Here is a 26,026-nt window from a genome sequence, read left to right on the forward strand (position 1 = left end):
ATGATCAGTGTTTCCACAAAAATAAATATAATTAATTATTAATAATAAAATATAGTTAAAAGTAATTTGAAGAAACAGAAGTAGTCTGGAGCTGAAATTATAGGTTTCTTTAGCGCAGAAATTATGACTTAAGTGGTGAAGCTACCATTGACAGTTTATTTCTAAATCATATTTATTATTAACGTATTTATTTTAGTACAACGTAAATGTATGTCAATGTGTTTCCCTAATCAGCCTGACCTAAGCCTAAGGTTTTTGTGTTGAATTACAATTAACTAATAATTAATAAACACATGGTTTCCAATCATTTGACAAGGTTGTAAACTGTACTTTAGACTTAATTATTGAATAGGATTAAAATCAAAAGTCAGACTACTAATACATTGCTAATATTTGAGTGGGCCCTGGGTTAAAAATGGTTAAGAACCACTGACCTTGGGTACAGATTTTAGTTTAAAATGAAAGTAAAAACCACTCTGTTAAAAAAATGAAGTACTTAACTCTGCCTATGAATGTCTCAGAATCTTTATAATGGTAGTTTGTATGTCTTTGGCCATCAAACATTGTCTCATGACAGCCTTTTTCATCTCTTTGTGCCTTGCAAACTGAAAAACCTTGGAAAAATTGCCATAAGATATCTTAGGGTCAACTTCTGCCATTTAGTGCTTTTATGTACTTAGTTAAAATAGTGTATAGGTGAAATTAGCCAAAGAATATGCATTTAAAAGACCTGATCACCAAGTGTAAAACAACCCTCCGCCTTTTAGGTAACCATCCACATTTAAGTAAAGGAGCATGCAGTCAAAATAAATGGTGTGATTATTCTGCATTAATGCAATAATTATGTGTGATACTGATTAATCACTTGTTTTTTTTTTTGACTGCTCTGATTTAAATTGTACTTAAAACAGAAACATAATAATGTAGCAAGCACTCACTTGTCAAAGAACTAACGGATGGATTTGTAACTTACCTGAAAAGGGGAAATATTAACCGACAAGATGCTTCGTCTTTGGCAGCTAATCCCCATTTTGATATCCGCAGACGTAACAAAGGCATCATCCGTTCTTCCTTTAAAAAAGACTTTGTAAAGTAAAAATAGAAACCTTTTCCACCAAAGGCTGCGTACTAAAAAATTAAACGTTTCAGTGGGCAAACTTTGATACATTTTGTACACTAAAGGAGTTAATACCAATCCAACGTTATTGAAACAAAATATTGCTTTTGTCACCGATGATAAAGCTAATATGTGTAATACCAAATAATATAATAATAATAATAGATTTTATTTGTAAAACACACTTTACATTGAGTAAACAACCTCAAAGTGCTACAGTGTATCAAAAAATCAAATTAAATTAAATAAAAAACTACATAAAAATAAAAACTAGAACAGCCAAATAGCTGGAACTAGTATGCATATATCTAAAAAAGGCTCCCCCACCTTTTTTTTTTTTTTTTTAAAAAGAAGGGTTTTTTCTTTCCTGACAATTTAAATTAATGTTCAAGTAAATTATTTGTTTTATTGTAAAGAATAATAAATACATTTTAATTTAATTATTCATTTTAGCTTCTGTTTTTTCGACGAAGAATATTTGTGAAATATTTCTTCAAACTTATTATGATTGAAATTAAATACAAAAATTCTGCCAAATGTAGAAAATCTGTCAAATCAAATTTAAATCTTATTTCAAAGTCGTTTGAATTTCTTTTAAAATTTTTGTTCTGGGAAATCTATAAGAAATAATGATTTGTTTTTGTTAAAAATATAGCTTGGTCCAATTTGTTATATATTCTACCAAAGTGCAGATTGGATTTTAACCTATTTAAAACATGTCATCAAAAATATATATTTATTGTGAGAAATCATTAAGATGATCCGTGTTTCCACAAAGATAAATATCATTAATTATTAATAATAACATAGAGTTAAAGGTAAATTGAGTGAATTGGCTATTTCTGGAAATGTATTTAAAGTTAAAGTACCAATGATTGTCACACACACACACACACTAGGTGTGGTGAAATGTGTCCTCTGCATTTGACCCATCCCCTTGATCCCCCCCTGGGAGGTGAGCAGTGAGCAGCAGCGGTGCTGCGCCCGGGAATCATTTATGGTGATTTAACCCCCAATCCCTACCCTTGATGCTGAGTGCAAAGCAGGGAGGCATTGGGTCCTATTTTTTTATAGTCTTTGGTATGACTCGGCCGGGATTTGAACTCACAACCTACCGATCTCAGGGCGGACACTCTAACTACTTGGCCACTGAGTAGGCTAGTGTGTGTATCAAACTGGTAGCCCTTCGCATTAATCAGTACCCAAGAAGTAGCTCTTGGTTTCAAAAAGGTTGGTGACCCCTGGTCTAAAGCCTACATTTGATTTAATTTTGATAGCTTAAAATAAACGGATTGTCATAGCCAAACACAAAACCACGGTACCGGACATTCAGTCATTTGTACGCGTCAAACTCGTCAACACAGTCGCCCTCAGTATCAGCCCAAAGGTAAAGGCTGTAGACTAGCAGATGACTAAAAATGGCACAGTAACAAAAAGGAACCCGTGTGAAAATCCAGACATTTATTTGTGAAATGTATGACAAACAGTGGACATTTATATCATCTTTTACGAGCTACATTGTCAGAAGAAAAACACAAAACAGAGATGCCAAACATTTTTTAAAAAGCCCTCTTAGGTCGACTGGTCTCATTTCATTTTTTCAAACTGTCGTGTTTTTATGTGTTTCTCATCAGCATCAAAATATTTACAGTACTCAGACAATGCTCAAGTGTGGTCAGTAAAGAGAGAGCGAGCTACACATTTCTACAGCGATCCCACCTGATCAACTGTTGACATTCAGCTTTTCTCAAAATAAAAATCTAAAATATAAAACAATTTAGAAAAAAAACTACTTTAAAATCTACAATACACCAAAGTTATTTTCCTTATTTTTATTTAGCTGTCATTGCATTCTCCTTTTAATCAAGCATTTAAAAAAAAAAAAAAAAGAGTCAAGCATATAATTGGTAAAATTTCTAGCTAGTTTACAGTCAGTCATTAGGTATAAACCCAAATATTAACTAACACTATGAACTTCTAGCTTGAAGTTAATGTACATATTGCCAAGAAATGTGGATGGAGACACGTAAAAGTTGTGATGCAAATAGTAAAATAAATAATACATTTGTTGAGTTGTGAATATGAGAGCTGTAAAAGTGACAATTTATGATTTAAATAAATGGTTATTATACTCATCTGCAAACATATTTGATAGAGTCAACTCTTAAAGGCTAATGTGACATAAAAATGATGCCAAATGTCACCGCAATGGCGCTTTTTGTTGCCAGAACAAAAGAAAAAGGTCAAACATTTATGCCATTATGTTCACCTCATTTCAATTTAATCTAAAATACTACTGTGGGTCCTAGGGTGGATCCTTGTTAGCGACAATCCCTCTCATGGAAATATTTCAAGTGTTTTAATGAGGTTATTTGATATCGCAAGTCTTTATCAGATTTGCTATTACAGTAATGTGTAATTGTAGTCCAAAAAGCACCATTAAAAAAAACACGTCTTGGCCAATTAGAAAAAGTGGATAAATAGAAATAGTTAAAAGACTTGTACAAAAAAACAAAATAAAAAATAATGTACTTTTCAGAAATGACACTGGTATAAAAGGTGTACTAGATAAACTATTCTATTCCTGTAAACCTTTTGTCGTCTTCCCTCCACTGTAGTACATGTACAGTACTTTACACTAGCTTCTATTGTGCATAAAAAAACAATCTTGGTCATCAAAATAAAAGGCCTGCTGTGTTTGTTTTGTCTACATGAGTCCAGTTTTGGTGTGAAACAATCTGGAGGCACTTTATAAAAAAAATGGAATGACGCCACTTATATTTACAGCATGTTTGTACAAAGCAAGTAAAAAAACCGAAGCTCACTCCTGAAATGCATTCTTTTAAGGTACTTTTTTCATGTGGTTATTTACTATTTTCGACCTATTTTCTAAATTAAATTAAAGTTGTTTTTTTTATATTTGGGGATTCTTTTCACACTAGAATGGTAGATTAGCCAATACAACTCTAAGGCCCCGAGTTATGAAACAGCTTTATTATGAAGCTGGCTATGGCGCGTTCTTTCTGACGTCACTTCTTCTCCGAACTCACTTTGTAACCGATCAATGAGTTCATACAAAGCTAAGAGCCTGCCTTTAAAAAAAGATTTAGAACTCTACATTAAAACACTCTCTACCTCTAACAACCAAAAAGATGTGAAATGTGTTTCAAATTTAGGTTATTTACTGAGATTGAGTGAGCCTATGGCTTTGCACTTTGTTTATTTTGTGTGTGTATACATATATATATATATATATATATATATGTATATATATATATAAATAAATACATATATATACATATATAAATACATACATACATATATAAATACATATATATATATAAATATATATATAAATACATATATATATATATATAAATACATATACATATATATATATATATATATATATATATATATATATATATATATATATATATAAATACATATATATATAAATACACACACACACACACATAAATATATATATATATATATACATATACATATATATATATATATTCCATTCTATTTTAGGTCCCTTGAATTTACAACCCCATGGCACTGTTTTTTACTGTTTTTGTATTTACTTTGAGTATTATTTTCAACTGTTTGTAAATACTGACATTTAAAAATTAAGGTTTAAAAAAAACAAAAAACAGAGCTAAGAGTCGGAAATTCAAGAAATACACGGCGCACTTACACGTGTAAAAAAATCGTCCGAGGAGGGGGACTTTCAACCATAGTTTACTGTGGCTTAAACAGGGCTTACGCTAAAAAATGATTCCTTTAAGGCAGGCCTGGGCAACTATTTTGACTCAGGGGCCAAATTTAGAGAAAAAAAATATGTCTGGGGGCCGGTATGTCTGTTTTTAGGAACACAAATACAAAACCTCACAATAAAGTCTGATTGAATGCAAAATACGTTATGACAGATCGCTTTAAAAACCGGAATGGAGTTTTGATTTTTTCTATAACAGATAAAACACTGAATATTGAGAAAATATGAATGGTTACACCCCCTCGCAATCGACATATTTTACAATCAAGCAAAGTGCAACAAACAGCGAAATATGTACGCGCAGGGTAAAAAACAAAAACAAAAAAAAACAAAAAAACACCTATAAACTGATAAATCACTAAGCTTTAGAACTTTGTTGTAAAAATCTGCCCCTGACACCCGTATTTCAGGCTGGCCACTCTGGAAACGCTCCCCACCCACACTGCTTGGTGCCTCGTCTGAGCTGCTGTGACTTAGATTACCATAGTAACAAGTATATCATGCAAAAGTGCAGATTCCAACCATTGAAATACTTTGTATGGTTTAAGACTTACGGTCATTTAAAAAACATCACTGCACATCATAATGGCGGCTACACTTTCCATCTTAAATATCTAAAAAAAATTATTTGGGAATGTTCGGCGGGCCAAATTGAAAAGCTTAACGGGCCGCATGTGGCCCCCGGGCCTTAATTTGCCCAACTCTGCTTTAAGGGGTTATCCGGCTTAATCTAGACTAGGGGTGTCCAAACTTTTTCCACTTAGGGCCGTACACTGAAAAATCAAAGCAAGCGGGGGCCATTTTCATAATTTTTATTTTAAAAACCAACACAATATATGTATAAAAAATATACATTTAGACCTCCACTCAGTTATGAACCCGGGGACTCCAAAAGGTTTTGGTCCAAAAAAATATTGAAAATGTGTCATTATTCAGTATTATTATTTTTATTATTATGCAAGTTTGAATGTCGTCTGTCTATCTGTTTTGGCCCTGCGATGAGGTGGCGACTTGTCCAGGGTGTACCCCGCCTTCCGCCCGATTGTAGCTGAGATAGGCGCCAGCGCCCCCCGCGACCCCAAAAGGGAATAAGCGGTAGAACATGGATGGATGGATGGAAGTTTTAAATATCTAGATCAACATTAAGGGAAAAAAAATGGAAAAATCACAAAATATGCAATATTTTCACCCAATAACTTTTTTAGGTGGAATATTTGAGATTATATAATAATTGGAGCCTTAATTTTGGATTTTGATTCATTATTATTTTTTTGAGCCATGACACCATTAAAACAAATAATTACTAAAACAATTGGGGATCTAAAAGTGTCCTACTCAGTAAAGTGTTAAAAAATAAATTATACATTTTTTTACGGTTTACTTTTAGCACAATAATCTCGAGATCAACTTCAGATATATCCGGCATTTTTAATTTGTATTGTTGTTTACGTTTTTTGTTTGTATATTTTAGGCCCTTCTTTAAAAAAAAAAAAAAACAGCTCAGCTTTTTATATGGCAAAACACAAAATATGCAATATTTTCCCGAAAAAATATCTCAAAGTGGAATATTTAAAGGCCTACTGAAACCCACAACTCTGATAGTTTATATATCAATGATGAAATTTTAACATTGCAACACATGCCAATACGGCCAGTTTAGATTACTAAATTACAATTTTAAATTTCCCGCCGAGTTTCTTGTTTAAAACGTCGCGGAATGATGACGTCTCGGGTTGTAGCGCACATATTAGCCCAGCACCACACATGGCTAAAAGTAATCTCTTTTCATCGCATAATAACACAGTAATTTGGACATCTGTGTTGCTGAATCTTTTGCAATTTGTTCAATTAATAATGGAGACTATAACGAATAATGCTGTTGGTGGAAAGCGGTGGATTGCAGCTGCCTTTAGCACTGAAACACAGTGTTTATTTGTTTGTTGTGAAGCTTTAACACAGAGCGGTCAAGCGAACGTTTCTCAACATTAACCAGCAAGTTTTTCGATGGGAAAATTGTGATATTAAGTCGGTTCTTACCGGAGACTTCAGTGGATTATGGGACTTCCTCCTGCAGCTCAAAAAGGCAGCTGGCGTTCACCGCAGCCATCCGACTTTCAGGTATGACTTTACAATCTCACTAAAACACTATTAAAACAATAAGAAGATTAGGGATCTTCCAGAATTATGCTAGTAAATGTGTCTAATTACATCTGAAACGCCGCCTGGAGCCGTCGCCATTTCTTTTTTTTTCTTCTAGTGCTTCACTCTAATCGTCCTCATCCACAAATCTTTCATCCTCGCTCAAATTAATGGAGAAATTGTCGCTTTCTCGGTCCGAATAGCTCTAGCTACTGCTGGCTATGATTGTAAACAATGTGAGTAGCCCTACAACCCGTGACGTCACGTGCACATCGTCTGCTACTTCCGGTACAGGCAAGGCTTTACCGGGGCGGTATAGCTCGGTTGGTAGAGTGGCCGTGCCAGCAATTTGAGGGTTGCAGGTTCGATTCCCGCTTGTGCCATCCTAGTTATGGCCGTTGTGTCCTTGGGCAAGACACTTTACCCACCTGCTCCGAGTGCCACCCACACTGGTTTAAATGTAACTTAGATATTGGGTTTCACTATGTAAAGCGATTTGAGTCACTAGAAAAAAGCGCTATATAAATATAATTCACTTCATATAATTCACTTTATTAGCGACCAAAAGTTGCGAAATTTATCGTCGATGTTCTCTACTAAATCAGCAAAAATATGGCAATATCGCAAAATGATCAAGGATGACACATAGAATGGACCTGCTATCCCCGTTTAAATAAGAAAATCTCACTTCAGTAGGCCTTTAAGGTGACGTAATTTAAGTGAAAATGCCATTGATTTTGATTCATTATTATTTTTTAAAGAAAGAAACAACCTGCATGGCAGCATTGTGTTATTAAAGCATTGCAACATTTTCTTGTTACATTTAATCTGTTTGCTCTTTTGTATCACTTTTTATGTTTTGAAATTTTTTCAATTGTATTTTTAAAATGCACCATGGTGCCGTTAAAAAAAGGACACCCCTGGTCTAGACCTAGCCTAAACGACGCAATTACAAGTAATATGAAACAAATGACTTACCTAACTTGGTTTCGGAAAATTCTTTACCTTTTTTAATGTACAGTAATGTGTACTTTAGCCGGCTGGAATGTCCACACAATTATTAAAGTTTACCGCAAATCGACGCGGTTCCGCCATTTTGTGCGAGCCTCACTGTTTCGCGCTTTTTTTGAACACGGATTACGAGCTGCTTCCTGTTTACAATCCCGTTGACGTATTAGAAGAGCGCGGTGTCACGTGGTTTTACCTGACAGGTTCGCGTACACTCGTAATTATCTCAATCGCGTAAGGGAAAACGGCGTGTTTGCACACACTTCAAGTAATTTGTGTGAAATAATCTTAAAGTTAATAACGGCAATGGTAAAGGATTTTAACAAAGCTACGCAACTTCCGCCCTGAGAAAGGCAAAATGCCACCTTGACTACCACTTCCGAGTCTCCCATATTTATTAAACCAGACATGACGTCATTTGAATGCAACATTAGCTTTTTTTCTAAATACAAGGTTAACGAACTAAGACAAAAATGTTATAAACCTCGATTAACCTAAAATGCATGGCTGGTGTTTTGTCTGTAATGTATGGTGACAGAATAAATGTCAGGAGGTATATTGACAAGCTCATATATGAATAATAATAAAAAACTACAAAAGCACTTGTTCCAGGACCCATTTTTTGAAAATGCCATCAAAATTGGATTAAACTTAAACAAGAAGTTGCATTTTTTTTCAGAACACTGGCCAGCCTGTATAATGGCCTGAGGTGTTAGATATCTGTATGTTAGTCTGTTTTTACAAGTAGAATGTAGACCACATGTGTTTAATCAATAGTGTGAAGTTGTTTAGGAAAATAGGGCTTTTAAACATTTCATCCCTTTATCCTCTGTGGTGGAGAAGCAGTATTATTTTTTCATTTAAAGGTTTGAAATGGTTTATTTTGATCAGGGGTCACCAACGTGGTGTCCGCGGACCAGATGAGTCGCCCGCTGGCCTGTTCTAAAAATAGCTCAAATAGCAGCACTTACCAGTGAGCTGCCTCTATTTTTTAAATTGTATTTATTTACTAGCAAGCTGGTCTCGCGTTGCTTGACATTTTTAATTCTAAGAGGGACAAAACTCAAATAGAATTTGAAAATCCAAGAAAATATTTTAAAGACTTGGTCTTCACTTGTTTAAATAAATTCATTTATTTTTTTACTTTGCTTCTTATAACTTTCCGAAAGACAATTTTAGAGAAAAAATACAACCTTGAAAATGATTTTAGGATTTTTAAACACATACCTTTTAAATTCCTTCCTCTTCTTTCTTGACAATTTAAATCAATGTTCAAGTATTCTTTTTTATTGTAAAGAATAATAAATAGATTTTAATTCAATTCTTTATTTTAGCTTCTGTTTTTTCAACGAAGAATATTTGTGAAATATTTATTCAAACTTATCATGATTAAAATTCAAAACAATTACTCTGGCAAATGTAGAAAATCTGTAAAATCAAATTTAAATGTTATTTCAAAGTCTTCTGAATTTATTTCAAAATTTTTGTTCTGCAAAAAAAGCGCAGATTGGATTTTAATCTATTTAAAACATGTCATCAAAATGTATATATTTATTGTGAGAAATCATTAAGATGATCAGTGTTTCCACAAATCATTAACTACTAATAATAACACAGAGTTAAAGGTAAATTGAGCAAATTGGCTATTTCTGGCAATTTATTTAAGTGTGTATCAAACTTCGCATTAATCAGTACCCAAGAAGTAGCTCTTGGTTTCAAAAAGGTTGGTGACCCCTGGTCTAGATTCACAAATGCATGTGTGAAACCAAGAAGAAAAAAACATCTTCTTGCAGTATCATTCATCTCGACAAACTGTAAACATGTTTTTTTATTGTCCGCTGCAAAGGACAGCAAAACTAATTATGTACAAAACCCTAAATCAATTAAGTTGGCACGTTGTGTAAATCCTAAATAAAAACAGAATACAATGATTTGCAAATCATTTTCAACCTATATTCAATTGAATAGACTGTAAAGACAAGATACTTAAGGTTTGAATTAATAAACGTTCTTATGTTTAGCAAATATCTCATTCGGAATTTGATAACAGCAACACGTTTCAAAAAAGCTAGCACAAGAGGCAAAAAATACTGAGAAAGTTGAGGAATGCTCATCAAACACTTATTTGCAACATCCAGCAGGTGCACAGACTAATTGGGAACAGGTGGGTGCCATGATTGAGTGTAAAAGCAGCTTCCATGAAATGCTCAGTCATTTACAAACAAGGATGGGGCGAGGGTCACAACTTTTTGAACAAATGCGTGAGCTGTTGCAAGGAATTTAGGGATCTCACCATTTAGGATCCATAATATCATGAAAACTTTCAGAGAATCAACAACATATGTTGCTATCCAAGCAATGTGTTTTTCATGGATGCCCCTGCTTATTTCAGCAGGACAATGCCAATGCTTTGTACTAAAAGAGTGCGGGTACTAGACTGGCCTGCCTTGTCAGGCTTTCCCCTGACAGTTTGTCTATTTTTTAGTTTTTTCCTCTGCATTTGTCTGTTTCCTCTGTGTTTAGTATCTCCTGTCTTTGGTTCCTGTCTAGTGCTCTTATTTTGTCAGCTTCCTGTCTTGTTCCCTGAGTGCTGTGTTCCTCCTCAGCTGCGGCTGATAGGCATCTGGCCACACCTGTTACCAATCAGCCTGCTCCTATTTGTACCTGCTTTGTGTTGTGTCAGTTGCTGGATCATTGTATTGTCATTTGTATTGTCCATCCATCCATCCATTTCCTACCGCTTATTTGCAGCCCGTAGCTAATGTTTTAATGGCCCCCAGCACATCATTCTAAAAACACTAAAATATATATATATTTTTTAAACATTAAAAAGTGGAATGAAAGAGCAAATAGGTGAAATGCAATGAGAAAAAGTTGCATTGTTGACTCTAATGACACCATTTTTTAAATAATTTCTCCAAAAATAATAATGAATAAAAATCAATGTTGCCATAAATTATTAATTGATTTAAGGACAAAAAGGACATAAATACAAAAAACATAAACACATGAAAAATATGAAAATTTGAAAAAATAATTTCCATACTAATTGTAATTATATACTAATTATACTAATTATCCTATTGATTGTTATTATAAATATACTAAACCAATTACAATATATTATCTGAAGCTGGTACAGAGATTTAAGAGTTGAATGAAAAATAAAAATCCCTACGGGTTTTAGTGGAATTTAATAACTATCTTTGCTAAAAAAAAAAAAACAACTAAAAAAATAAATAAATTCAAATACGTTTTGCTGTGAATTATTGACCTATTTAGGGATCCAATTACTTCACATTAAATATTTGTTGGCCTTGCGATGAGGTGGCGACTTGTCCAGGGTGTACCCCGCCTACTGCCCGATTGTAGCTGAGATAAATGCAAGCGCCCCATGCGACCCCCCCAAAAAAGGGAATAAGCGCTAGAAAATGGATGGATAGATAAATATTTCACTTTGAAAATTTTTGGGGGAAAAATATTGTGTATTTTGCCTCCAAAAATAGGGTTTCGACAAAAAGCTCGTAAAAAGTAAAACAAATAAGGAAGTAGAATTAGCGATTCAAGGGTTTTACGAAAAAAATAATATATGACTTATTTTGAACTTTGTTTAAGACTTAAACCCATCTGGGTCCTTAAGACCTAACTTGAGGGATCCCCAACAATTAAAAAAAAAAGTGTATATTGTATTGGTTTTGAAAATGAAAAAAATATCAACTTAACCCTGCGTGCTTTGATGTTTCAGTGTGCGGGCCTCTGTGGAAAAAGTTTGGACACCCCTGATCTAGTCCCACAGGCTTCTATTTAGGCTGCGTTCACACATGTGGTTCGGACAAAAAAAAAAAAAAGGTCTGCTTACACATGGATTTTTGTCATGGGACCAAGAAAATACCTAAAGTAAGGACTGGATTGGACAGATGTTAGTTAATAGTTGTCATTTTAACACTGGTCCTTTGCGTCATGTAAGTTGAACCAGAGTTCCCTTGACCGAGACTCATCTCTCAATAATAATAATAATAATAAAGGATTAGATTTTATATAGCGCTTTTCTATTATTAGATACTACATGGGACTAGGAGAGCGAACGCACATTTGAACCGAAATAAACATGGCAAGTGTGAACCCTTTTTATGAGTGGGGCACTTTTGGATCCCTACGGATTTTAGTGGAATTTAATAACTGTCTTTGCTAAAAAAAAATAAAAAATTATAAACTCAATAAAATTTTGCTATGAATTATTGACCTATTTAGGGATCCAATTACTTCACATTAAATATTTCACTTTGAAAATCTTTTTGGGAAAAATATTGTGTATTTTGCCTCCAAAAATAGGGTTTCGACAAAAAGCTCGTAAAAAGTAAAACAAATAATGAAGTAGAATGACCGATTCAAGGGTTTTACAAAAAAAATAATATATGACTTATTTGGAACCTCGTTTAAGACTGAAACCCATCTGGGTCCTTAAAACCTAACTTGAGGGATCCCCAACAATTTAAAAAAAAAAGTGTATATTGTATTGGTTTCGAAAATGAAAAAAATATCAACTTAACCCTGCGTGCTTTGATGTTTCAGTGTGCGGGCCTCAGTGGAAAAAGTTTGGACACCCCTGATCTAGTCCCACAGGCTTCAATTTAGGCTGCGTTCACACATGTGGTTCGGACAAAAAAAAAAAAAAAGGTCTGCTTACACATGGATTTTTGTCATGGGACCAAGAAAATACACAAAGTAAGGACTGGATTGGACAGCTGTTAGTTAATAGTTGTCATTTTAACACTGGTCCTTTGCGCCATGTAGTACTCCAAGTTGAACCAGAGTTCCCTTGACCGAGACTCATCTCTCAATAATAATAATAATAATAATGGATTAGATTTTATATAGCGCTTTTCTATTATTAGATACTACATGGGACTAGGAGAGCGAACGCACATTTGAACCGAAATAAACATGGCAAGTGTGAACCCTTTTTATGAGTGGGGCACTTTTGGATCCCTACGGATTTTAGTGGAATTTAATAACTGTCTTTGCTAAAAAAAAAAAATAATTATAAACTCAATAAAATTTTGGTATGAATTATTGACCTATTTAGGGATCCAATTACTTCACATTAAATATTTCACTTTGAAAATCTTTTTGGGAAAAATATTGTGTATTTTGCCTTAAAAAATAGGGTTTCGACAAAAAGCTCGTAAAAAGTAAAACAAATAATGAAGTCGAATTAGCGATTCAAGGATTTTACGAAAAAAATAATATATGACTTATATTGAACCTTGTTTAAGACTTAAACCCTTCTGGGTCCTTAAGACCTAACTTGAGGGAGCCCCAACAATTTATAAAAAAAAGTGTATATTGTATTTGTTTTGAAAATGAAAAAAATATCAACTTAACCCTGCGTGCTTTGATGTTTCAGTGTGCGGGCCTCAGTGGAAAAAGTTTGGACACCCCTGATCTAGTCCCACAGGCTTCAATTTAGGCTGCGTTCACACATGTGGTTCGGACAAAAAAAAAAAAAAAAGGTCCGCTTACACATGGATTTTTGTCATGGGACCAAGAAAATACATAAACTAAGGACTGGATTGGACAGATGTTAGTTAATAGTTGTCATTTTAACACTGGTCCTTTGCGTCATGTAGTACTCCAAGTTGAACCAGAGTTCCCTTGACCGAGACTCATCTCTCAATAATAATAATAATAATAATGGATTAGATTTTATATAGCGCTTTTCTATTATTAGATACTACAATGGACTAGGAGAGCGAATGCACATTTGAACCGAAATAAACATGGCAAGTGTGAACCCTTTTTATGAGTGGGGCACTTTTGGATCCCTACGGATTTTAGTGGAATTTAATAACTGTCTTTGCTATAAAAAAAAATAAAAAAAATTATAAACTCAAATACATTTTGCTATGAATTATTGACCTATTTAGGGATCCAATTACTTCACATTAAATATTTCACTTTGAAAATCTTTTTGGGAAAAATATTGCGTATTTTGCCTTAAAAAAATAGGGTTTCGACAAAAAGCTTGTAAAAAGTAAAACAAATAATGAAGTAGAATTAGCGATTCAAGGGTTTTACGGAAAAAAAAAAATATATGACTTATTTGGAACCTCGTTTAAGACTGAAACCCATCTGGGTCCTTAAGACCTAACTTGAGGGATCCCCAGCCATTAAAAAAAAAAAGTGTATATTGTATTGGTTTTGAAAATGAAAAAACATCAACTTAACCCTGCGTGCTTTGATTTTTTCAGTGTGCGGCCCTCAGTGGAAAAAGTTTGGACACCCCTGATCTAGTCCCACAGGCTTCAATTCAGGCTGCGTTCACACATGTGGTTCGGACAAAAAAAAAAAAAAAAAAGGTCCGCTTACACATGGATTTTTTTCATGGGACCAAGAAAATACATAAAGTAAGGACTGGATTGGACAGATGTTAGTTAATAGTTGTCATTTTAACACTGGTCCTTTGCGCCATGTAAGTTGAACCAGAGTTCCCTTGACCGAGACTCATCTCTCAATAATAATAATAATGATGGATTGGATTTTATATAGCGCTTTTCTATTATTAGATACTACAATGGACTAGGAGAGCGAACGCACATTTGAACTGAAATAAACATGGCAAGTGTGAACGCACACCCTCTTAATCTGGTAGACGGAGAGAGTTCTAACAAGGTCTCTGGTTGTATTGCATGCAAAACACATGCACGGTTCTACATTCTTTATATTAAACTCCACTTATCAGTGGTGTTGCGATGACATGTTAAAAAGAGGGTTAGGTCCGTAGTGGTCTTGTTGTCAATAAAAGTGTGACCTGCTGGTACTGGTGTTGTATTAATGTGAGGCGTGTGTGTTATGTTTGGCAGTGCGGCTTCCAATAAGTGTGGAGGGGGCAGCGTTAAACAGGAAATGTGCACAAACAAGTGTCGTCACTCCGCCAAAGTGTCTCCCTTTTCCTCGACGGAGGCCGAGGTCTCGTGCGGCCGGTGTTTGCACTGTCCCGGTGAGTTGCGGGAGACTCGAGACGGTCTGGCGGGACAAGAAGACTGGATGACGCAGTCGCAGGGTCCATCCTAGGAAGAAGGGGGTGCAAATGGGCACAATTTGTGAGTAAAATAAAAACACAGTCATGCCTGAAGAGTAAACCACAACTATTTCCTTGCAACAATTTAGTTCTGATTTGATTTTGTTTTAGTTATCTTTGTCAATCAAAGAAACTAATATATATACAGGTGCTGTTCATATTATTAGAATATCATGAAAAAGTTGATTTATTTCATTAGTTATATTCAGAACGTGAAACTTACATATTATATCAATTCATTATACACATAGTGATATATTTGACATGTTTATTTCTTTAAATGTTGATGATTAGTACTGACAATTACTGAAAATCCCAAATTCAGTATCTCAGAAGATTAGAATATTAGTTACGACTAGTACCAAAAAATATTTTTTAGAAATGTGGGCCAACTGAAAAGTATGAACATGGAAAGTTTCAGCATGTACGGCAATCAATACTTAGTTGCAGCTCCTTTTGCCAGAATTGCTGCAGCAATACGGCGTGGCATAAAGTCGACCAGTCTGTTGCACCCTCAGGTGTTATGAGAGCCCAGCTTGCTTTAATAGTGGCCTTCAGCTCTTCAGCATTGTTGGGTCTGGCATCTGGCATCTTCCGCTTCACAATACCTCATAGCTTTTCTATGGGGTTAAGGTCAGGTGAGTTTGCAGGCCAGTCAAGAACAGGGATACCATGGTCCTTAAACCAGGTACTGGTAGATTTGGCACTGTGTGCAGGTGCCAAGTCATGTTGGAAAATGAAATCTTCACCTCCATAAAATTGGCAGCATAAAGTGTTGTAAAACTCCCTGGTAGACTGCTGCATTGACCCTAGACCTCAGGAAACACAGTGGACCAACACCAGCAGATGACATGGCACCCCAGACCATTACCCATTGTGGAAATTTGACACTGGACTTCAGGCAACGTGGATTCTGTGCCTCTCCTGTCTTCCTCCAGACTCTGGGACCTTGATTTCCAAAGGAGATACAAAATTTACTTTCATCTGAAAACATAACTTTGGACCACTCAGCAGCAGTCCAGTTCTTTTTATCTTGAGCCCAGGCGAGACGCTTTTGACGTTGTCTCTTATTCAAGAGTGGCTTTACACAAGGAACGCGACAGCTGAAGCCCATATTTTGTATACGTCGGTGCGTGGTGGTTCTTGAAGCACTGACTCCAGCTGCAGTCCACTCTTTGTGGATCTCCCCCACATTTTTGAATCGGTTTTGTTTGACAATCCTCTCCAGGGCGCGGTTATCCCTCTTGCTTGTACACTTTTTTCTACCACATCTTTGTCTTCCCTTGGCCTCTCTATTAATGTGCTTGGACACAGAGCTCTGGGAACATCCAACCTCTTTGGCAATGACCTGTTGTGTCTTGCCCTCCTTCTTTAAAGTATCAATGGTCATCTTTTGGACAGTTGTCAAGTCAGCAGTCTTCCCCATGATTGTGTGTCATACAGAATCAAAACGAGAGACCATTTAAAGGCTTTTCCAGGTGTTTTGAGTTAGTTAGCTAATTAGAGTGTGGCACCAGGTGTCTTCAATATTTGACCTTTTCACCATATTCTAATTTTCTGAGATGTTGAATTTAGGGTTTTCATAGGTTGTCAGCTATAATCATCTCCTTTTTGGCAAAAAAACACTTGAAATGTATCAGTCTGTTTGGAATGAATGTATACATTCTACAAGTTTGACTTTCTAAATGGAATTAATGAAATGAATCAACTTTTTCATGATATTCTAATAATATGACCAGCACCTGTATATCCTTTCATCCATCCATCTTCTTCCGCTTATCCGAGGTCGGGTTGCGGGGGCAGCAGCCTAAGCAGGGAAGCCCGGACTTTCCTCTCCCCACCCACTTCGTCCAGCTCCTCCTGGGAGATCCCGAGGCGTTCCCCGGGAGACATAGTCTTCCCAACGTGTCCTGGGTCTTCCCCGTGGCCTCCTACCGGTTGGACGTGCCCTAAACACCTCCCTAGGGAGGCGTTCGGGTGGCATCCTGACCAGATACCCGAACCACCTCTCCATGTGGAGGAGCAGCGGCTTTACTTTGAGTTCCTCCCGGATGACAGAGCTTCTTGGGGCGGCGTAGCTCGGTTGGTAGAGTGGCCGTGCCAGCAACTTAAGGGTTGAAGGTTCGATTACAGTTGGTACAAAATGCGGCTGCTAGACTTTTGACAAGAACAAGAAAGTTTGATCACATTACGCCTGTACTGGCTCACCTGCACTGGCTTCCTGTGCACTTAAGATGTGACTTTAAGGTTTTACTACTTACGTATAAAATACTACACGGTCTAGCTCCATCCTATCTTGCCGATTGTATTGTACCATATGTCCCGGCAAGAAATCTGCGTTCAAAAGACTCCGGCTTATTAGTGATTCCTAGAGCCCCAAAAAAAGTCTGCGGGCTATAGAGCGTTTTCATTTCGGGCTCCAGTACTCTGGAATGCCCTCCCGGTAACAGTTCGAGATGCCACCTCAGTAGAAGCATTTAAGTCTCACCTTAAAACTCATCTGTATACTCTAGCCTTTAAATAGACTCCCTTTTTAGACCAGTTGATCTGCCGGTTCTTTTCTTTCTCCTATGTCCCCCCCTCCCTTGTGGAGGGGGTCCGGTCCGATGACCATGGATGAAGTACTGGCTGTCCAGAGTCGAGACCCAGGATGGACCACTCGCCTGTGTATCGGTTGGGGACATCTCTACGCTGCTGATCCGCCTCCGCTTGAGATGGTTTCCTGTGGACGGGAATCTCGCTGCTGTTTTGGATCCGCTTTGAACTGAACTCTCGCGGCTGTGTTGGAGCCACTATGGATTGAACTTTCACAGTATCATGTTAGACCCGCTCGACATCCATTGCTTTCGGTCCCCTAGAGGGGGGGGGGGGGTTGCCCACATCTGAGGTCCTCTCCAAGGTTTCTCATAGTCAGCATTGTCACTGGCGTCCCACTGGGTGTGAGTTCTCCTTGCCCTTTTGTGGGTTCTTCCGAGGATGTTGTAGTCATAATGGTTTGTGCAGTCCTTTGAGACATTTGTGATTTGGGGCTATATAAATAAACATTGATTGATTCCCGCCTCCACCATCCTAATCACTACCGTTGTGTCCTTGGGCAAGACACTTTACCCACCTGCTCCCAGTGCCATCCACACTGGTTTAAATGTAACTTAGATATTGGGTTTCACTATGTAAAGCGCTTTGAGTCACTTGAGAAAAGCGCTATGTAAAAATAATTCACTTCACTTGTTGCGATCCACTGCTCGGATCTACACATTTATTTTTCCATTTTGTATATCTCTCCATCTAACTCCTTAATTCCTGTTTGCTTTGTCACCATGGTCACTCATCAGTCCACCTGCTAGTCTCGCCCCGCACACCTGCTACTAATTATCAATCAATCAATCAATCAATGTTTCTTTATATAGCCCCAAATCACAAATGTCTCAAAGGACTGCACAAATCATTACGACTACAACATCCTCGGAAGAACCCACAAAAGGGCAAGGAAAACTCACACCCAGTGGGCAGGGAGAATTCACATCCAGTGGGACGCCAGTGACAATGCTGACTATGAGAAACCTTGGAGAGGACCTCAGATGTGGGCAACTCCCCCCCCCCCCCCCCCCCCCTCTAGGGGACCGAAAGCAATGGATGTCGAGCGGGTCTAACATGATACTGTGAAAGTTCAATCCATAGTGGCTCCAACACAGCCGCGAGAGTTCAGTTCAAAGCGGATCACCCTCCTATTTAAGCCAGTCTTCTCTGTTCATTCGGTCTGGGTCCATAGTTTGCTCTCACGTAACTGTACGTCTGGATTTTTGATCGTTTGCTTTCACGCTAAGCCACTTGTTTTCTTTCCAGTTTACATACTGATGATTTGTTTTCTCTTTTGTGCCCACGTGCCATTTTAGTTTGTCTATTTTTACTTCCTAGTTTTCATACTAGCGTTTTTGTTTTGAATTTTATTAGCTCCAGTATTTCTGTTCAGAGCTCCCTTTTTGTTAAGTAAATCTTTTAAGATCCTACCTTTGTTGTTTTCACGTCAACGCATCCTCGAGGGAATCGAACCCGGCGCCTCGATGCCCACCAGTCATTACACTTCTCACCCTATCTCTAAGGGAGAGCCCCGCCACCCGGTGGAGGAAACTCATTTCGGCCGCTTTTACCGGTGATCTTATCCTTTTGGTCATGACCCAAAGCTCATGACCATAGGTGAGGATGGGAACGTAGATGGACCGGTAAATTGAGAGCTTTGCCTTCCGGCTCAGCTCCTTCTTCACCACAACGGATCGATACAGCGTCCGCATGGTTGCGTCCGCAACCATTCTCCCGAATTTCCACCCGGACAACAATATTGGGGGCGTGCCTTAAAGGTACTGCTTTTAGCATCCTCTACAACCTGTCGTCACGTCCGCTTTTCCTTCATACAAACAGCGTGCCGACCCAGTCACGTAATATATGCGGCTTCTACACACACACACAAGTGAATGCAATGCATACTTGGTCAACAGCCATACAGGTCACACTGAGGGTGTCCGTATAAACAACTTTAACATTGTGAACCCACACCAAACAAGAATGACAAACACATTTCGAGAGAACATCTGCACCGTAACACAACAGAACGAATACCCAGAACCCCTTGCAGCACTAACTCTTCGGGGACGCTATAATATACACCCCCGCTACCAACAAAACTGGATTTTGCATGTCACTATAAAGTTATATAAGCCTTGCTTGTTCAATATTCAATGCAAAACTTGTTTGGGTCCCTATTAAAAGGTTAAGTTGTTCAACCTTGGCCCGCGGCTTTGTTCAGTTTAGAATTTTGGCCCACTCTGTATTTGAGTTTGACACCCCTGTCCTACAGTGTGTTGTCAAGCATGTTTTCAAACAGAGTATAGTACCATTTTTGACTCATTAGTACCGCGATACTATACTCGTACCGGTGTACCGTACAACCCTAGTACATATGGTGACATTTGGGCTGTCTCGGTATATACGCTGATACACACAAACATTATCCATCCCATCCATTTTCTACCGCTTATTCCCTTTTGGGGTCGCGGGGGGCGCTGGCGCCTATCTCAGCTACAATCGGGCGGAAGGCGGGGAACACCCTGGACAAGTCGCCACCTCATCACAGGGCCAACACAGATAGACAGACAACATTCACACTCACATTCACACCATCCATCCATCCATCCATTTTCTACCGCTTATTCCCTTTTGAGGTCGCGGGGGGCGCTGGCGCCTATCTCAGCTACAATCGGGCGGAAGGCGGGGTACACCCTGGACAAGTCGCCACCTCATCGCAGGGCCAACACAGATAGACAGACAACATTCACACACTAGGGACCATTTAGTGTTGCCAATCAACCTATCCCCAGGTGCATGTCTTTGGAAGTGGGAGGAAGCCGGAGTACCCGGAGGGAACCCACGCATTCACGGGGAGAACATGCAAACTCCACACAGAAAGATCCCGAGCCTGGATTTGAACCCAGGACTGCGGGACCTTCGTATTGTGAGGCAGACGCACTAACCCCTCTTCCACCGCATTTGTATTGTCATTGCCACATATCACTCTTGTCGTGCTACGTGTCGTTTTGTTACAGCTACTACCTGTCATGTTACATTTTGTCCAGGTCGTCGTAGCGGTAAGCTGTTTTTGTTAGAATTAGTTATTTCCAGTTTTTCTGTTTGCTATTCACTAGCTTCCATGCTAAACTTCCTTATTGTTTTCTAGCTTCCAGTGCTAGCTCCCTTAGTTTGTTGATTCCGCCCACGTGCGTGCTTTTTGTTTGTTCTTGTTTAGTTTTAATTAAATCGTGTTTTCATATTCTATGCCTGCCTCCGTCTCTGCATCTTGAGGTTCATCAACAACAAATAACTCTGGCCTGCCTGTAGTCCAACTTATCCCCAGGTGCATGTTTTTGGAAGTGGGAGGAAGCCGGAGTACCCGGAGGGAACCCACGCATTCACGGGGAGAACATGCAAACTCCACACAGAAAGTTCCCGAGCCTGGATTTGAACCCAGGACTGCAGGAACTTGGTATTGTGAGGCAGACGCACTAACCCCTCTGCCACCGTGAAGCCCCGACACACAAAATCAAAACACCAAGACCCACCAAGCTGACTTGAAATGACTGACAGTTACACAGAGTAGGACGCGTTCGAAGAAAAACCTCACCTCAGTTCCTGGTCCGGCTGTGCTGTGATTTCCCGCCACTTCCTTCCCTCCTCCCATGATGCAGACCATCTCGTCCCCTGCCGTCTGCCTCATGAAGCGCTTGTTCACGATTCTGGTCACGTTGTCGTTGGCTCCGCTAAGTCCGGCCAAGGCTCCAAGTCCCCCGGCCCCGGGCGGCAGACATTCTAGCCTGGCCTCGTCCATGCAGTTGAAGTCTCCGACAAGGAGGGGCTCTCTCTGCGTCCTCTCTCCGTCCCGACGGCCGCTGCACACACTCTTGAAGAACTCTTGCACCAGGCCTCCGTAGCGCTGAGCGTTTGACTCGGAGCCGCAGACGGAGGGGCAAGAGGGCTTTCCTGCGCCGTGAGGGTGTCGCGCTGGACTGGCGGCTAAAAAAAATGAATGACATTGATGTTCCTGAGCTGCGGTTGACTCTCACACAAAAGCCTATTTATATTGACAAACGCGTACAGTTTAGGCCTGTGCTCTATTTCATCAGAGCAATAACTTTGTCTGCAAATTCAATGATGGTATCTGTACACTGCAAAAAGTCAGTGTTCAAAAACAAGAAAAAAAAGACAAAAATGAGGGGTATTTTATTTGAACTAAGCAAAATTATCTGCCAATGGAACAAGAACATTTGGCTTGTCAAGACTTTCCAAAACAAGTAAAATTAGCTAACTTCAATGGACCCCAAAATACCTTAAAGGGGAAAATTATCACAATTTCTAAAGGGGTAAAAACAATAAAAATCAGTTCCCAGTGGCTTGTTGTATTTTTTGAAGTTTTATTCAAAATTTTACCGGTCTCGGAATATCCCTAAATAAAGCTTTAAAGTGCCTTATTTTCGCTATCTTCGAAACCACTATCCATTTCCCTGTGACGTCACACAGTGCTGCCAATGTAAACAAACAATGGGAATACCACAGCAAGATATAGCGACATTAGCTCGGATTCAAACTCGGATTTCAGCGACTTAAGCGATTCAACAGATTACGCATGTATTGAAACAGATGGTCGGAGTATGAAAGTATTGAAGAAGAAACTGAAGCTATTGACGCTATTTATAGCCATAGCATGGCCGAATAGCTGCGTTAGCATCGCCGGTAAAATGTGCGGACCAAACGATCAGGACTTTCGCATCTTGTGACACTGGAGCAACTTAAATCCGTCGATTGGTAAGTGTTTGTTTCGCATTAAATGTGGGTGGAAGGAAATGTAATATAGTTGCAAATGCATCTACAGGTTATCCATACATCTCTGTGCCATGTCTGCTTTAGCACCGCCGGTAAATAGCATGTTAGCATCGATTAGCGTAGCATGTTAGCATCGATTAGCTGGCAGTCAACATCAACAAAACTCACCTTTGTGATTTCGTTGACTATCGTTGCAAATGTATCTGCAGGTTATCCATACATCTCTGTGCCATGTCTGCTTTAGCACCGCCGGTAAATAGCATGTTAGCGTCCATTAGCGTAGCATGTTAGCATTGATTAGCTGGCAGTCACGCCGCAACCAAATATGTCTGATTAGCACATAAGTCGACAACATCGACAAAACTGACCTTTGTGATTTTGTTGACTTTATCGTTGCAAATGCATCTGCAGGTTATCCATACATCTCTGTGCCATGTCTGTCTTAGCATCGCCGATAAAATGTGAAGACACTCCGGCACATTCAATGGGGGTCTGGCGGCAGACACTTTGGCATCTTCGGGCCAGTGGTGCAACTTGAATCCCTCCCTGTTAGTGTTGTTACACCCTCAGACAACACACCATCGAGGCATGATGTCTCCAAGGTTCCAAAAAATATTCGAAAAAACGGAAAATAACAGAGCTGAGACCCGGTGTTTGCAATGTGTTGAAAATGAAAATGGTGGGTGTGTTACCTCGGCGACGTCACGTTCTGACGTCATCGCCTCCAGCGCGATAAACGGAAAGGCGTTTAATTCGCCAAAATTCACCCATTTAGAGTTCGGAAATCGGTTAAAAAAATATATGGTCTTTTTTCTGCACCTTCAAGGTATATATTGACGCTTACATAGGTCTGCTGATAATGTTCCCCTTTAAAATATGTATAGTGGGGGGAAAAAGTATTTAGTCAGCCACCGATTGTGCAAGTTCTGCCACTTAAAATGATGACAGAGGTCTGTAATTTTCATCATAGGTACACATCAAATGTGAGAGACAGAATGTGGGAAAAAAAATCCAGGAAATCACATTATAGGAATTTTAAAGAATTTATTCGTAAATTATGGTGGAAAATAAGTATTTGGTCAACCATTTGACCAAATACTTATTTCTCACTGATGGAAGTGTCATGGTCCACGTCTTGGACCATGTCATATTCTGGTTTTGTTTCTGTTTTGTTATCATCCTGTGTTGTATTCGACGTCTTTGGTTCCCGGTGAAACTTCCTGTTTGGTTTCTGTTGTCATGGTTACTCATTTAGTGTCACCTGTTTCTTGTTTGTCGTCACGCACATGATTTGATTAGTTATCTCCTTATTTAAGACCGCCCTTGTTTGTCATTCGTTCTCGGACTATAGTTTGCTACACGCAACAAGTGACATCTCTCTTCCCGCATTGTGGTAACTATCTTTTTTCACCCTATTAGCTTCCATGCTATTTTGTTTGTTTACTTGTCCCTACTTTACATACTAGCGCTTTCAGTTCATTCTAGCTTCAAAGCTAGTTCTGTTTGTTTTGTCTTTAGTGCCTATGTGCCAGCATTTCTGTTATTAGTTTGTTTTTGTAGTTAGGAATGAATCTTCATTCCTACCTTAACGCTGGGTTCCATCTCTGCTGCACCACGAGAACGCAAACACACGCCACAATGCCACCCAGACGTCGAAGGAAGGAGGTTTTGGCTCAAAATCTCACGATACATGGCCCCATTCATTCTTTCCTTAACACGGATCAATCGTCCTGTCCCCTTAGCAGAAAAACAACCCCAAAGCATGATGTTTCCACCCCCATGCTTCACAGTAGGTATGGTGTTCTCAGGATGCAACTCAGTATTCTTCTTCCTCCAAACACGACGAGTTGAGTTTATACCAAAAAGTTCTATTTTGGTTTCATCTGACCACATGACATTCTCCCAATCTTCTGCTGTATCATCCATGTATCCATTTTGGTATATTTACCATAAATTGATTAACGTGGACCCCGACTTAAACAAGTTGAAAAACTTATTGGAGTGTTACCATTTAGTGGTCAATTGTACGGAATATGTACTGTACTGTGCAATCTACTAATAAAAAAGTATCAATAAAAGTATAAACTCAACTCGTCGTGCAGAGTCCAAAGTCCTGACTTAAACGTGTGGACAATGCTTAAGAAACACGTCCATGTCGATCATAATATTTTATTAGAACGTATCAAAACACGAAATTGGTATGTCAGACTTAGCCCTGTCTTGGTTTAACTCTTATCTTACTGACAGGGTCCAGTGCGTCTCCCATAACAATGTGACCTCGGACTACATTAAGGTATCGTGTGGAGTTCCCCAGGGTTCGGTCCTTGGCCCTGCACTCTTCAGCATGGTATAAACTCAACTGGTCGTGTTTGGAGGAAGAAGAATACTGAGTGGTATCCCAAGAACACCATACCTACTGTGAAGCATGTGGGTGGAAACATCATGCTTTGGGGCTGTTTTTCTGCTAAGGGGACAGGACGATTGATCCGTGTTAAGGAAAGAATGAATGTGGCCATGTATCGTGAGATTTTGAGCCAAAACCTCCTTCCATCAGTGAGAGCTTTGAATGATTATTTCCCACCACAATTTACAAATAAATTCTTTAAAATTCCTACAATGCGAATTCCTGGATTTTCTTTTCACATTCTGTCTCTCACAGTTGAAGTGTACCTATGATGAACATTACAGAACTCTGTCATCATTTTAAGTGGGAGAACTTGCACAATCGCTGGCTGACTAAATGCTTTTTTGCCCCACTGAAGTTGGATATAACTCGGGTGGCTCAAATCAAAAAGATGTACAGTGCATTATTTTACCTCCATCCCCCCTCCAGAGTGACTCCGTGCTTCCAGCATGCTCCACCACGCTGAAGAGGCTGGAGAGGCCGTCGGTGAGGCCGCTGAGCACGGGGCTGTCCCTGGTTGTGGTCGAGCGAGCCCAGGCTGAGCCGCCGCCTCCACTCATTGTCCTCTGCTGGAGGCTCCACAGGCTGCGGTCTCTGGATGGAGGAGGAACTCCATCAAGTCTGGAGGTGGAGCCTAGAAGACGATAGGACAATGAGCGTACTGGAACCTGACCTGGAAGTGTAATGTTACTGAGGAGTTCAAATACCGGAGGACACACGACGTTGAAGCTTCGGGGAACCGAACTTGGGCGAACAACAGGGCCTGTCGATTCGGCCGTGGACTTTATCCAGGGATGTCGAGATCTGCCGAGTGCGGGCTGACGCTAAGGGCGAGGAGGTTGCAGACGATGGGCGGGGAGACCAGGCTTTGGAGTGGAAACCTAAGCCTCTGATGCCGGGGAGGTTGTCGGTTTGAAGCCCAATGCTGACGCACTGAGCCGTGGTCTGCGTGGACCTGCTGGACATGCCGACCGCCTGCGAAAAAAGAAAGGATGCAGCAAGTGAAGGATATGCTGACGTTAGAGATGTCCGATAACATCGGACTGCTGATTATCCATGCGTTTGTTACGTCTCGTCTACTGTAACGTATTATTTTCGGGTCTCCCCATGTCTAGCATTAAAAGATTA

General features: G+C 39.1%; 1 protein-coding gene across 1 annotated transcript in view; it reads right to left on the bottom strand.

The window, feature by feature from the left end:
* Positions 1 to 7,822: 7,822 nt before the first annotated feature.
* Positions 7,823 to 26,026, bottom strand: part of LOC133555229 (protein SOGA1-like) — a 229,333-nt gene continuing 211,129 nt past the window's right edge. The window contains 4 exon segments of the mRNA XM_061904825.1: positions 7,823 to 15,115; positions 21,299 to 21,687; positions 25,311 to 25,532; positions 25,606 to 25,873. Of these exon segments, the coding sequence (XP_061760809.1) occupies positions 14,972 to 15,115; positions 21,299 to 21,687; positions 25,311 to 25,532; positions 25,606 to 25,873 (1,023 nt within the window). The 3' untranslated portion in view covers positions 7,823 to 14,971.

The sequence above is a fragment of the Nerophis ophidion genome, linkage group LG06 (assembly GCF_033978795.1).
Source record: "Nerophis ophidion isolate RoL-2023_Sa linkage group LG06, RoL_Noph_v1.0, whole genome shotgun sequence".
In the NCBI taxonomy this organism is placed as follows: Eukaryota; Metazoa; Chordata; class Actinopteri; order Syngnathiformes; family Syngnathidae; genus Nerophis; species Nerophis ophidion.